The following is a 15,265-nucleotide window of genomic DNA, read 5'->3' on the forward strand; positions in this document are numbered from 1 at the left end:
GCTTTCCCCTACGTATTTCACCCGACTTTACAATTTCCTTAGGCGACTTTGATGACTAAATTCTGATTTTAACTTCGGTCACTTGCAACATTTTGTTAAAATGGACGGAATTATTAATTCTTCGTTGTTTGAGAAGCAGAGATATTAGTTTTGTTCAGTGCAAATCGTATAGCTCGAATTTTGCTGCGAGCAATTCTGCCAGTTTTGAATATTTTAAATTAACAGTCGATTCGGAGTTCAGCCGAAGTTGCTCTTCCCTGGTGCTTCTCTTATTTTTTAGATTTATGAAAAATTCTGAAAAAAATGTCAACTTTTTCAGTTATTTTCAGAAATAATTTAATGAGAATTTTCGAAATATTTCAGTATATTATACACCCCTTAAATACTCTTTTATTATAGAATATAGATAATATTATTTTTTATGAAAAAACGTAAACGCGAAAATCTTCTGCAAATAGAGAAGATAAGTTAGAACAATTACGAAGAACAAATAAAACATTCATACTATTTTTACATCCTTGAATCACCTTAGATAATTTTTATAAAAGTGATGTAAAGCGGAGCATCTTTTTTTCTCGAATACGTCACTGACGTCACGCGCACGCGCATCGCGCATGTGCAAAAGACCGGTTCCGGATCTGGCGATGGCGGATGGGATGGCGTATGTTGTACAACATACATACATACACGTGCAGTCGAGTGATATAGGTTATTCGTTCGCTGAAGAATATTAAATTGTGATTTTAATTTAGAGCGTATCAATTTATTGTTTCGTCATGCCTGCTGTAGACAGAATCACGTAAGTCATTTGTCACGTATCTCGGTGCATTTACGTAATTAAATTCATTAACGCCGTAATTACGCATTCAAAGTAATATACATTGTACACAGAGTCATATGAGTAGATACCATTATGCATCGTAATTTTGTCTGATATACTTTTGTAGAAAGCCAACTACACATAGGGGCAAGAAGGCTATATTGAAGAAGGAGCCCAAGTTGGTGGAAAATGGCAAGGAAGCTTTATGCCTCAGGGGTAAACACACGTCGCAGATCGTCACTGATTTTATGAAGGATTTGGTAAGCAAACGTGCAATAACTTTTATTAACGTCGCTCCAACTTGTTATGCCAATTATCTGAAAATCTCTCGACCGAGTTTTTAAATTACAAATCAATTATATTATCTTCCAGTACGATCTGAAGAAACCCAATGCGCAAATGATGAAACAGAAAAATGACGTACTGCCATTTGAAGATATTACACCCGTTGAAAAATTCGCGCTCAAGTACAACGCGTCTCTCTTCATGATGGCTTTGCACAATAAGAAACGCCCGCACAATCTTGTGATGGGTCGAATGTACGAGCACACGTTATTGGACATGATAGAATTTGGCGTGGAGAATTATAAAGGATTGAAGGACTTCAAAGTTGAGAAGATCACCTCGGGAATAAAGCCACTGTTGATCTTTAACGGTGAACTTTTTGAGAGTAATCACGAGTACGTCAGGATCAAAAACTTGCTCGTCGACATGTTCCTGAGGGAAGAGGTTCAAAAGATCAGATTGCAGGGTCTTGAACACGTTTTAAGTTTCACAGCTGTCGAGAATAAAATACTTTTGCGTAGTTACAGGTGAGATGGAAATGGAAGTAAATATTTTATCAAATTTTTTCACCGACTCAAAGATACCAATGATGTAAAATGTCATGTAAAAATGAATATTGCGATAGCGTGAATACATAAAAAGAAATGAGGTTATAATTTTAATTTCGAATTATTGTATATATATTGATCAATATATAATGTTTTCAGAATACTTTTGAAAAAGTCCAACACGAAAACACCTAGGATAGAATTGGAGGAAATAGGACCGCGTGCCGATTTAGCGTTCAGACGCAACAAATTCGCCTCTGAAGATTTATTCAAGCGAGCTTGTAAGAGACCTAAGGCACTCAAGGTATTATTTTATAAATATAATTATTTGACTTTTATAAATCAATAAAGTAAAAAGATGAACGTTTCAATCTAATAATTATTATTGTACAGGTGAAGACGAAAAAGAATATCTCTAAAGATACATTTGGATCGACGCATGGTCGTATACACGTTGGAGCACAAAATATCAATAGTATTCAAACGAGAAAGATGAAAGGCTTAAAGAAAACGTTGTCCGAGAAGAAAAGTGAAAAGAGAAAAATTGCTGACGATAATAACGATGGCGCGAAGAAATTAAAAGAAACTTCGAATTGAAAGATTGAGATGGGGCTATTTATATATAATTAAATGAAAAGAATGTAATTTTAATACATTTTTTTATTCGAGATATAATTATTTCCAACTCCAGCTGGCGTCATTTTGTTGATCCTGCAATCAGTAATATAGATCTCGTATGTAATCTTTTTAACATTTTTTACATCTATAAATGTGATTGTTGGTAAATTTTTACCTTTACTGTAATCCCACAAGTGGATAAACATTTTCGTACATTATCGCATTCTTTCAATAAAATTGTATCCTTGGGATTTTGCTCAAGCGCTCGGATTCTGACGGCCTTCCTGAAGTTCAGAAAATGATCAACAATGTCTACAACCTGTCTATTTTCTGCTGTTGATTTTGTGGATTGCGAAATTCCAAGCTTCGAGAGAATATTCGAAAGATAATTCGAAACGGCGGCAACAGCGCTTACATTATTACTGTGAGATGGTGTCTGCAATTAAAAATAAATAAATGATTAATAATATGTGTTACACCCGCGCTGAGCCGGCCCTTAAGTTCGAGCGAATCGAGCTGTTTTTAAGAAGCCGCGAAGCGTTCTCCGGGACGACTAAAACTGTTATATACAAACGGATGCAAACGGACGTCTTGAAGCCGCGCTGTCGTGCCGCGTGCAAATGTGTTTGCACGTGAGTCGCACTGTATCTTATCTTTAATAAAGTTCTTTCCCCACAAACTCTGTATCTTTATTTTCGTGAATTCGGGAATGCGCGGACGTAGACGCGAGTGTACACGCAAGTGAGTCGCGGGCGCAATAATACGAATAGTACGATACAAATAAAGTTGCGACATAGAGACATTATTAATGATATATTTTTTATATTGACTTACGTCATCTTGATGAAGCATTTTGTTTCCTATCCTAACAAGATTTATAATCGCACGCATTGCTTTTGAAGTGTCAAAATCATCTGCCAATGCCGAGTAAACCCGACTTCTTGTTTCGTGCAAAGTCTGAAAAATATTTAAATTAATTTAACATTTTTAGCACATCTTTTTCTTACATTATACATGTATAGCTATTTATTTGTGATTCAAAGATAAAATTTACTTTGGGGAGTATTAAAAAAAATAAATGTGTTATATGCGGTAAGAATTAAATTGATAACTTACCGTAAACAAAAGATTTTCGTCAATTTCACCAGCTTTAAATCTTCCAGCAACATAATTATCACAGTCGTTTATGAAATTATCAAGCTTTTCGGTTACCGACATCGCAGTTTGCACGACTTCATCCGTGAATTCGATACCTGTAATGGAATCCAGTTGATTACATATAGATTGAATTACATGAAATTGATCGTTAAACATTATTGTACGTACCATTTCGATAATGAGAAAGTAGACAGAGCATTCTAAGATGATTTGCCGAATAGTTTTCGAGATAATCTTGTACGCTTATAGTATTCTTTAGACTCTTCGACATCTTCGCATCTCCTTTCAGGCTTAAATGGCCACAGTGAAGCCAGTAATTAACCCATTGGTCGACATCGTGATAACAGCAAGATTGTGCCTCTTCATTCTCGTGATGTGGAAAAATCAAATCTACTCCACCACTGTGCATATCTATAGAATTTCCAAAGACTGCGCTGATAAAAACACATACTAGAGTACACATCGGTACGTCATACGGGCGAATAAATGTAAATTAAATTTCGCTGTACAGAATTAATTAAGTGAATAATACGCGTAACGTTCTGAGCAAATATATATATAAATCTAAAATTTAAACGTTCATACAAAAGAATTTTCATATAAAGCACATGCAGAAAAGACGTAACTTTTAAAATTACCTTGCAATCGCGCTGCATTCTATATGCCATCCTGGTCTGCCGCAGCCCCATGGAGCTTTCCAAGATGGTTCGTTATCTTTTGCTGTTTTCCACAGTGCAAAATCTAATACTGATTTTTTACCCGCAACAGGCTGATCATTTGCAACATCGGGTAGAACGGATAATTTACCATAGTTTTTGTATTTGCTGGTATTAAAATAAACAGATCCTATAAAATATGATTTATGAATAAATAGAAATCACACAATTTTTCTACAGTAACAAGATTGGAACGTTAAATGAGCGTCATACCATCTTTTGCAACGTAACCATCATCCTTGGCTATAAGCTTCTCAACGAACTGAACAATTTGCGGTACATAGTCCGTAACTCGACAGTGTAAATATGGCTCGCGAATATTCAACTTGTTCATGTCCGCAAAAAATTCAGACTCAAAATGCCTGGATAAAGTCTTGAAATCTTTTTCACTTTCAATGGAACGTCTTATTATTTTGTCATCAATATCGGTTATACCCATAACTAGTAACACATCTATATTAAAATAATCCGTCAGAATTCGACGAATGATATCAGATTTTATGTAAGTGCTGCAAAAGATAATAACAAAGTAAATTAGTCTTTTATGCAACAGACATCTAAAACTATAAACAGATTGACATCTTTGAGCTGAGAGTTTGTTACAATCACAATAATTATGATATTAATATTAAATATTATAATCTTGACACACAATCGAGATAAGCATTCCATTACTATACGTATAAAATAATCGTCTTAAGTTAAATATTAATCCTTTAATTAACAACAGGCTAAACATAACAGTAACAAACGACGCACGCTCAGGTACTTGCAAAATTTTTTATTACGTTGCGTGTCCAATGTGCGCCGAGTCGTACACCGTAGGTCCGCAGATGTACCACTTTAAAATATTCTTTGTTTTCAGAATCAGCGGCACTTTGCACTTCGTTATCGGGTTATATACAGACACTTCGGTTTGATGTCCCACCGGTTTTACCCACTCCGGTCTGTTTCGACGTCTCGCCTCGGTGTTTACGAAACGTTCGCAAAGTCGAATCGACTTACGCGTTACACGAGTCGCATTCATTCTTTCTTATTTTATTTTATTTTCTAGCTATACCGATAATTGTTTTTAAATCTATCTACGATTTATTTTTTTCCCTTCAGAAAAATCTAGGTTAGATCCGCTCGAGTGTCTTCATCACCTATCAGATATCGAGATAACGGTTGGTTATTTAGCACAGGACTTCTTAAACTTGCATTATAAACTGATTATCTCATTGATTAAAACTTTTCGAATGATTTTATTGAATTTCTTAACAAAGACCGATATTCCAACCTATAAAAACTGCACATTGCACAGGTCACGGAGAAATTTGAGAGAGGCCATCGGGCGTGCGTACACTACCGCCAGTACATCCGTTTTCGAAATTGGTACTACGTAGCGCCGCGTTCATTTTCCGACACTGTCGATAAATATCATTCTGGTGCGCGTCCGCGCTACATTTGCAAATGTATAGTGGTGTTATATATATGTATATGTTTATTGATTATTTATTAAAAATGTAATTTTACATAATATATTTTATATTTTTACGATATTAACAATAAACTCAATTATTGGTATACTGTACGTGCAATATTAAAATTTAATTGCGTATTTTCGGTTATAATCGACGCTTTTATCATAATTATATCCATTTGACTCGCGTAGTGTCACGTGATACCGGACCGAAGATGCATCTTCGAATATTTACGTCGTTATTAACGGAACGTGATAGACACGGAATGGATTGATTTCCGGACGACTGCATGGCGTCACAACTCATTTAATTAGTAAGCAAAATTTGCATCAACCCTCTGTATATTTATTCTTTGCAATAACACTGCATCCATCGTCGTAGAAATTCGACATTAGCACATTGACGATTTATAAATTAAAACGCATACTTATATTTCGCAAGATTTATTCGGCCGAAAATGTATCGCGCGAATATTCGATGATTACATTTTTCAATATTGAAGTATTGGCGTGGATATCAACCTGCAATTTCACCGTGCATATTTAATTTGCATCATATAAGGCCGATTCAACATCAATCAGTCGATATATCGTAGTCGTATATGTCCGGCACGCAGCCGATGGTCCAATGAGAGAATTTCTTTTTCGAAAATGAATTTTCCTCATTGGACTATCGGTTACGTTCCGACGATCTGACTTCGACATACGACTGATTTATTATATAGAACCGGCCTAATGCGAAAGAGCGACCGCTATATAAGGCAAGAGTAGATTATTTATTGCTGAAGAATAAGAAGAATGAATGAACGCGAATATAAGAACGGGACGCGTATGTATATAGTGATGCCGCACTCATTGAACGTGAAGTTGACCGCGCGCGAGACGATTCGAAGTGTCTCCGCCATATTATTGATGACGTTCTCCTGCGTCATTTCCAGAACACGGCGGACACGGTACGTATCGGCTCCGGGATGAGTGGCGTCGCGACTCATTTAATTGGGTAAGAGTGACTTTCATTAATCTTGCATGCATTATTTACTGCGGTATCTATCGCGGTAGCATCGATTCAATACTCGGGTATTAACGATTTGTAAAAATATACGTATACGTATATTACACGCGAGATACTTGTTCGGTCGAAGGCGCGTCGCGCGGGCAAGTGAGGGTGCCATTACATGGAGCGCGGAAACGCGGAAACGCGGAAGCGCGGAACAGAATAGTAACTAGATTCCGCGTTTCCGCGAGTTGAGTCCCGCACGTTTGAACGGAAAAGCGGAATCCGCTATTATCGTGTATGTATGTATGGCTGCGTTTCGATATTCACTGCCAGTACTTAACGCAGCCTATGTATGTACCCTGGCTTGCATATAAGATATACTTCATAATAACCATCAACATGATGTTTGGATCTATAATATTATACTGCCACTTTTATTAAATAATAAAGTAATCGAAGAGTATGTGTAAAAGCTTTTTTTTTCAATGTGATTAAACAGCTCCGAAATTTGATGGAGTATACTGTATCCGCGTTGACAACGGATTTTGACGCGTTCGTTCCGCGAGTTTGTTTCTCCTTATATTACATGGAGCACAATTTGCGCGGAAAAGCGGAACAGTATAGTGACAAATAGACATTTGTATTCATTTTTTTAAATTGTGTTTACTTAATTCATTGCAATTTTTATTAATATGCTTATCTTTTCAGCTTATCTATTGAATACAAGCATTTTAATTAATGAATAACGTTAAAAAATAATAATTTATAATTCTCCGTTCCGCTTTTCCGCTCAAAATATGCTCCATGTAATATTAAGGCATTCAAAACAGACGGAACGGATCGACGGAAATCTAGTAAATTTTGTCTTCCGCGCTTCCGCGTTTCCGCGTTTCCGCGCTCCATGTAATGGCACCCTGACGATTGTATTTTCCTGCAATGTCGCGAATATCGCGGATATTTGTTAAAAAAGTGTTAGTATATCTATTCGCTAGAAAATAACGATCGTAATAATAGGCGCGCTTATGTAGTTATTTGATTTTCGAAGTCGGAAAATATCATGATCGCGAAGTTGAGAGCGCGACAGAGCGCGACGCGTAGCGACGCCGCGGCGCCGTGACGCTCTTGGCGCGTGAAGTTGATCGCGCTCGGGAGACGAAGCGCCTCCGCCATATTGATGACGTTTATTTCCTTCCCTTTTCAGAACGCGCGACGGACGACAGACGCGGTACGGATCGGTCTCGGGACGAGTGACGAGTGGCGTCGCGACTCATTTAATTGGTAAGAGGTAACCTTTATTATAATCTTGCGTGCATCATTTACTGTGGTATATCTATCGCGTATCGATTCAGCGCTCGCGGGTAGTAATAATTTGGAAAAATACGTATTTTTATTCGCGATATACTTGTTCGGTCGAAGACGCGTCGCGCAGGCAAGTGACGATCATATATTTTCCAAAGTCGCGAATATCGCGTATATCTGAAACATATTAAGGGCCACTTTGATCAAGCTCCGATTAATTTAATCGTTGATCGGTCCATTGGAAATGACCAATCGCATTTGCCCATTAAGCAGATTGGCAAATACAACTGGTCATTTCCAGTGGACTAATTAAGGATTAAGTTATCGGAGTTTGGTCGAAGTGGCCCTAATACGCCTACTCGTTAGAGTACAAAATAACGATTGTAATAATAGGCGAGCTTATAGTATTTGATTTTTGAATTATTGATAACGTTCTCCTTTCATTTTCAGAACGCGGCGGATACGGTGCGGATCGGCTCCGGGACGAATGGCGTCACGATTTATTTAATTGGTAAGTACAACATGTGTATTAACTTTAAATTTCAATCTCATATATAATATTGTATCTTATATTATATATTATTATATATATATATGTATATAATAAATCAGATGCAATATATGAATATACAGCATTATTAAAATATGTATTTCTTGTTTTTATAAGAAAGATAATGCTTCTATTTATACACAGAAAAATAATCATTTTACACCCAAGAAAAGCACTTACTTATTTTATATTTTACTTCTTTTAAGTAAATTTTCTTACAACCAAAAATATTTTCTTACTAATAGTTTTTAAATTACTTGATACAAGTCAAGAATATTGTTTCGAGTAAATGTAATTCTTACAATGACTTTATGGTTTATAAGAATTCATTTTTGTAAAGATCTTTTTCCGAAAATGTATAATTATTTAAATAAATGTGTAATTAAATGATGAGTAAGAAGTTTGATGCGTAAGAATAATTAGTTAATATCAAATCATTTATTTATATGTTTCAGAAGACAGCGACGCGGAAAGTGTCGCATCGAGGGAGCTGACAACCCGAGAGGACAGCCTGAGAGGAGGAAGAGGCCTGGAAGAGGCATCGGGCGCCAACGGAACAACTTTGCGGTAAATATTATTTTTTATTTTGTGCAAGAGCAATTTTTTTTTGTTTTTAAGCCTTTTTCTTTTATCATGATTTAGAAATAATAGTTAAAAGAAAAGGAGTGATTTAATATTTTATAAAAATTGATTCTTGTAAAGATCATTTTCTGAAAATGTATAATTATTAAAATAAATATCTAATTAAATAATGGATAAAAAGTTTGGTGCCATAGGAATTATATTTTAAAACACCCCATTTTAATATAATATAAATAATATAATATAATATAAATTTTATATTTGTATGTTACAGAATCAACGTAGCTACGTGGCAGATATAATTCCGTTGTTGCGCATCGGGGTCGGTGAGTGATAAATTAATATATCTATTGAAGTAATTGATAACTGGAGAAAGCTACAGGTAAAAGTGAGCCTGTAAGGTTTTGTACACTGAGAAAAAAATTTTCTTTATTTTAGTAAATATTAGTTTGTATACAATTGTGACTCCATTTACCAAAATGAAGAAAATTTTCCTATTTATTAGTATATTTTTTTCCCAATGAATACACATATATTAATAAAAAGGAAAATTTTCTTCATTTTAGTGAATGGAGTCACAGTTGTATACAAACTATATGTATATGTATCATTATAAAGTTATTTGGTTTCAGTAGCTTTTCGGTTGTCAACTGTAATTATTACATCTTACACGAAAATAAGTGCAGTAATGATAGTTATTGGCATAGGCAAAATCGTTATTTATTGAAATTTATTGAGCACAATTAGTTCTCCTTATATTTTACACAAGTAAATCTATATTAAAAGTTGTTTTTGAAATTGTGTTTACGTAGTATCTTAAGTTTATCCTTTACACACACAAACGCACGGTGTACATATGCGTATGCTCGTATATTTGATGTATGTTTTATATTTAAATTTATTCTCTGTAATATACCCACACGATGCATACTAACAATACATATCAAAGTCTTATGTTACACTGGCGCAATAATAATTATAGTTATCTGACAAAATACGGAATCTCTGATTTTTGACGCACAGCTACCGCCACTGTCGTTTATTCCCTCTTTTTTCTTTTTATTATTATTACTTATTTATTTACGTACGCGAGAACCGCGAACTTCCCTCGCTATTATTACTTTACGAAGTATTTTAAAATTTAGATTACAAATAGAGCGCCTCCGACTCTCGTCGGGCCGTTTCCAACATATTTAATCGTTGACTTTTTATCAAAGGGACAATAATCTCGTCGTTTAAAGTGAACCAGAAAGCTCGCATACGTCAGAACACAATACTTCCATATTTTCGTCTTTATATTTTCGTCGCTTATTTGTCGCCATATGGCTGTCTTCTGTCGCACATCCTAAGAACTCTTTTTATTTTTTTCATGCAATGCATACCGATCACTTTCTTCGTACAACTTAAAACTAGATGGCTATGTCTGATGCTAAACGTACGATCGAAAGAGTATGAAAAAATCATAAATAAATATACAATATTATATAAAAAATACCTCTACACTTTACGCACTCTCGTTCTTTAATAATTGCGTGACACCAAGTATCGGCTTATTGTTAACGGGGGGGGGGGGTGGAGGCAGGAATATTTGTTACGCGCGCGCGCGCGTATTTTTTTTCTCTTTTAAATGCCGCATCCTGGTGAATGTGAGATCTCTGATTCCTCTAACATCTACATCGTATAGTTTGAGACATTGAGCGAATACAGCGGAGTCTGTTAATCGATAGTGCGTTATATTACTTACTATTTGGGGAAAAGTGATTCAAAAACAAATATTAAATTTTAAATGCAAACAGAGTCGGTGCGTATTTCCTGATTAAAAAAAAAAAGAATAATACTAAAACTGTACAAAAATTGCTTGTAGATCGGTGCTATCTGAATTTGTGGGACAACACATAACGAATGTCAAGATATCATTTACAAATAATAATATCCGAAAGATTAACGCAGGTTTTCTACACGCTTTTACATTTCCTTCACGTTTGCATTGTTCGGCACTTTCTTTTTTTCTTAAAAAAAGGTAAATTTCAATCGGCGAAGTTCTCATACTAAACTTGCAAACATTGCTAAATGTTATCCTCAACGCAAAAGAAAAGGGATACAAGTAGTTAATTAACGCGAACGCGTTGCTCTTTATTACAACCGGCGCCGGCCACGTGTCATCTCGCCTTCGGCGAGACGAGTCGCGGTAGTTACACTATACAACAACAATATCGAATTCGTTCGAACAACAGTTGCTTTCGCGCTACGATCTTATGAGTCAATCGGAATGAGAGTGATGTAAATTGTCCTCAACATTCTTTTCTTAACAAATTAGATGAGAAAAGTAGCAATTCCTATTTTTTCTCTCTCTCTGTCTCTCCTTTAAAATGTTTCTTTTTCTCACATCACTCCCATTATAAACTCATATGTCAGAGACGGGCGCGCGATTACCTACATCATAAATCAATTTATGTTTCCTCGAATTTCATCTGAAAGCTTAGAGCGATCTAATAAACAGATAACTACTCAATAATCGAGTTCTAATATATGTATATCGCATATATCGTACAAAATTATCATCTTATTTGTAATTAAATCCAACACTAGAACAATTATTTCGACCGTTAAATATGTTCTAGTGAACTATAAAGTCCATATTTTAATAAACTCTTAATTAATATTAATAAAACAGGTCGTAAAAGAGAACTCTACGTTTTTTTTTATAGTTCGGAATAAAATTTTTACTTTCTCTCATAAACAGGGTAAAACATTAAAACAGAAACGTCTGAATATTTCCGCCACTTATACGTAGACAAAAGACTCGTCAGCAGAGAGAGAGAGAGAGAGAGAAAAGTTACATTATTTATTGAGGAAATACAGTGATACATATTTATCGTATCAAATATTAAAACTTTTCCCCAAGGCGCTTTCCATGGCCATTCACGAAAACTCGCTTTCCGTTCAAATATCTCACTCAATAAGGCATGAAATAATTTCTCTACACAATCGTCGATTCTCAACAATGGTAACATACGACGTACAGCAATCTTGAACGTAAGTACAGCAGTACGGCTATAATAAAAACCGTGGAAACGATTTGCGATTTACTCGATCGAGGGTAAACGCGAGTAAAAAATAAAATTAAAAAAAAAAAAAAAGAAGAACCCGTCTCTGTTATATGGCACCTTCGCGCATTACAAATCCTGCGCCTCGCTCAGTCTTCTCAAAGGTTGCGCGTGACGAAGCTATCGTGCGGATTCTTTACAATGATCACCATCATCATCATTATCATCATTATATCATCATCATTATCGGATGTGATCGTCGTGGCGTTTCGTCCGACTTCTCAAGTCTTTTATTTCTTCGAGAAGCTCGCGAGGAGTAATTGCGTCGATGATCGATCGCGACCCTTGGAGTCGCGCCTTCTCGTTTCATCCGCCTTCTCGAATTTCTACTCTGCTCTATCGGCAACTCTATGACGCTCGTTCTGAATAAAACGGCCTACGCTAAGTGGGTACTATACAGGTAGCGGGTAACTATAAAACCGAGGAGAAAAAGAAGACGTTCCTCCCGTTGCCATAACGTCAAAGTCCGTCAACGTACGTTCGTACTTCTTCCTCAAACGTACGCACTACTTCGTAAAAGTAGATGAGTTAAAATATATCGAAAGAAGTCTCAAGTCTGTAACGTGTCAATATTTCATTTCGAAAGTTAAATAATTTTAAAATTTGCGAATCTGCTTCAATTTTACTTCGCTTGATCTTATTATACACAAATAAATGCCGCATGAAACCGACAAGAGTTCTGTTTAAATTATACAAGGGGTATGTTGATAAATTTGAATGATAATTAAAACATATTCTGACGTGAATGCGTCGTGAAATCGTAAATGAAATGCGAGAAACAAATAATTTCTCTTTTTTTTTTAACTGGGGAATCTTCCTCTTAAATGAGGAAAATGTGGGATGAAGACCGGGCCAGGATCGAACCCAGGACTTTTAGTTATTATTATTACTAAACAATCCGCTTTAGCGCGGAGCCACGCGTCATCCCACATTTTTTAACGTATTTTAATTTTCAATAAAAGATTTATTTTATAATTCCTGATTGTACCTTCCTCACGGCAATAAAATGACTGAACAGGGTAAAAAAAAAAATCACGAGAAAAAGTGCAATTATTGTAAAGACAATTTTCGATTTACATAGTAGAGATTCGCAATCGAAATAAATTCTGATTTTTTTCTAATCCATTAATTTTTTACACACTCATATATTTAATAATAATCTGTTTTAGAAATCATTAAAATTAAATTTCAGTGTAATCGTTTGATTTATTTCATAATATACTTTAATATATCTCTAAAAATAAAAAGTAGTTTTAAGAAATATTTTTTATCTTATTTAAAAATCTATAAATTGTTTTTAATTGAAAGTACTACTGCAGTTCAATGATAGTAAAATAATGATTAGGACATCTAGAATTAGAATTTTTCAACAATTAAAATTTTAATAGCATATACATATAAATGAACCCATTCGAAAATAATATCGAACGAAAATTCGTAGGACGGTACAGAAGACGCTGGATTACATCATCAAAACAATAGACAATCGCGCGACTAACTTTATCCTACTAATCACACTAAATCGTTGCGTTCGCCATCTATTTCCACCGGCGTTGTTTGATTTACACGCAGAGGCGGACGAAGTGCTATTTAGATTTTTAACTCGTATCTACGAGTACTCGTCAGAATCAACGTATCAAACATTTCCAACAACCAAAATTCGTATTTTTACGTAACTTGAGTAGACATATTGGCATATCAATATCGTTTACAACATCGATAAATAATAAAAATTAGTATTGTAACGCTTTTAGAGTTCAATTATAAACGTTACTAGCTAAATTTATATTTACAATAATAAGCTCTGTGTGGAAATAAATTCTGCATTAGATTATTATTATTAGAGAATTATTTAGAGAAAAGACGAGAAAGAGAATATAACTTCTTTTTATTGCAGATAATGTTTTAAAAACTTCTGTCGTAAATTTTTTAAATCGATTTTGGGTCGACTTTTTCTGCGGGAAAAATCAAATAAGTGATATTCGCGAATATTGTATAGATATGAGTTAAAAACTGCAGAAGAACTCACCGTTCTCCGCGCCGCGCGGAACAACGGCGCACTTTTTTTTTACACGTAATTATTGCCAACTCTCCGATAACATTCATCGAACAACGAATTCTCGATCGGTCGACGGAACGGAACGGCGAACGTACGCTCTGCCTCGGGATCAAAATAGCGCGTTCTCTCCGCCTCGAGTTTTACGGACGGTTGAAAAACAGTTCAATCCCTCTTCCCGGCTCCAACCAACCACTATCACAAATCATTCGGTAAAGCGCATAATCTATATATATATATGTGTATATATATTATATATATATATACTCCGCGCGATTTCATTAATTACTTTCATCGTCGAACGAATCCTCTATTTATAACACTTGTAGTAAAGGTCTAACAATCTCTACCGGTGGGGGGCGGCGGGGGGTCGCGGCGCCTCCTTCGAAGAACCTCCTCACTTAACGCGTACGTGGATCGATGTGTGTATTACTTTTATTTTCTTTTTCTTTCTCGAGGGGGGCGGAGGGGGGGAGGAGGGAGAAGGGAGGGGAGAACATTAAGAGACGTTTAGGAGAGAAATGGAATCGTGAATTACGATGCAGCTTGCTGAAATCATGTCGTTGGCGCGTTCGAGGAAGGCGGCGGATCGGTGCGCCAGATTGAGCTGCCCGAATGGCTGATCGTAGTGATCTAGAGAAGAGGCAGATAGATCGTAATTAAAAACTGTGTTATCTCTAGTTAGCGAATAACGTTAATTGCAAGCGACAACATCGCGCTTATATCAATCCTGAATTAGTTTAGGAGTCCTTTGTAATTTTCTTTACAGGTCAATGTCGCCAATCTCGCCGTAATTTTGCATTGTCAAGTATTCTCAATATAATATTCTTGTTTTCGAGAAAGTTCAATGACGCTCGAAAGCTGAAGGTGAAAATGTACACTATCAAAGAGTTACTCTACAATTATTCTTTACTCTTTACGAAGTTATATAAATTTTTATTACGTCATTTTCGCCACTGATTCAAAGTGGTTTTTTTTAATTTTGTCGCGGAGAATACTAGGTCTCGGAATACTTAAATTATTTAGTACTTAAGCCAAAATTTATATTTTCTCAGTTAGTTTTAGAA

General features: G+C 35.5%; 3 protein-coding genes and 1 long non-coding RNA gene across 10 annotated transcripts in view; 2 read left to right on the plus strand and 2 right to left on the minus strand.

The window, feature by feature from the left end:
- Positions 1–639: 639 nt before the first annotated feature.
- Non3 (Ribosome production factor 2-like protein Non3) lies at positions 640–2,950 on the plus strand. Its single transcript, XM_077412295.1, has 5 exons — positions 640–799; positions 948–1,080; positions 1,193–1,632; positions 1,813–1,957; positions 2,047–2,950. The coding sequence occupies exons 1-5, from the start codon at positions 777–779 to the stop codon at positions 2,248–2,250; spliced, it is 945 nt and encodes a 314-aa protein (XP_077268421.1). The 5' UTR covers positions 640–776; the 3' UTR covers positions 2,251–2,950.
- On the minus strand, positions 2,296–5,482 carry Cysrs-m (cysteine--tRNA ligase-like protein, mitochondrial). Of its 2 annotated transcripts, none has more exons than XM_077412293.1 (8): positions 4,934–5,482; positions 4,359–4,654; positions 4,068–4,275; positions 3,598–3,863; positions 3,388–3,524; positions 3,106–3,228; positions 2,447–2,707; positions 2,296–2,364 (listed from the first exon to the last, which is right to left on the minus strand). In XM_077412293.1, the coding sequence occupies exons 1-8, from the start codon at positions 5,170–5,172 to the stop codon at positions 2,329–2,331; spliced, it is 1,566 nt and encodes a 521-aa protein (XP_077268419.1). In that variant the 5' UTR covers positions 5,173–5,482; the 3' UTR covers positions 2,296–2,328. The 2 variants fall into 2 exon arrangements, with proteins under 2 accessions (XP_077268419.1, XP_077268420.1); XM_077412294.1 differs by having other exon boundaries at positions 4,919–5,060.
- Positions 5,483–6,311: 829 nt separating this feature from the next.
- The window catches only part of LOC143900274 (uncharacterized), a 192,847-nt gene continuing 183,893 nt past the window's right edge, over positions 6,312–15,265 (plus strand). Inside the window, exons 1-5 of the long non-coding RNA XR_013257742.1 lie at positions 6,312–6,607; positions 7,806–7,882; positions 8,354–8,414; positions 8,909–9,020; positions 9,310–9,361. This is a non-coding gene — a long non-coding RNA (uncharacterized LOC143900274). The remainder of the gene's footprint in view (positions 6,608–7,805; positions 7,883–8,353; positions 8,415–8,908; positions 9,021–9,309; positions 9,362–15,265) is intronic.
- Positions 9,740–15,265, minus strand: part of LOC143900236 (protein turtle homolog B) — a 236,933-nt gene continuing 231,407 nt past the window's right edge. For all 6 annotated transcript variants that reach the window (XM_077411339.1, XM_077411337.1, XM_077411336.1 and 3 more), the window contains one exon: positions 9,740–14,831. In XM_077411339.1, the coding sequence (XP_077267465.1) occupies positions 14,754–14,831 (78 nt within the window). In that variant the 3' untranslated portion in view covers positions 9,740–14,753. The remainder of the gene's footprint in view (positions 14,832–15,265) is intronic.

Source organism: Temnothorax americanus, unplaced genomic scaffold (genome assembly GCF_048541705.1).
Source record: "Temnothorax americanus isolate GAGA-0224 unplaced genomic scaffold, ASM4854170v1 Scaffold3, whole genome shotgun sequence".
Classification (NCBI taxonomy): Eukaryota; Metazoa; Arthropoda; class Insecta; order Hymenoptera; family Formicidae; genus Temnothorax; species Temnothorax americanus.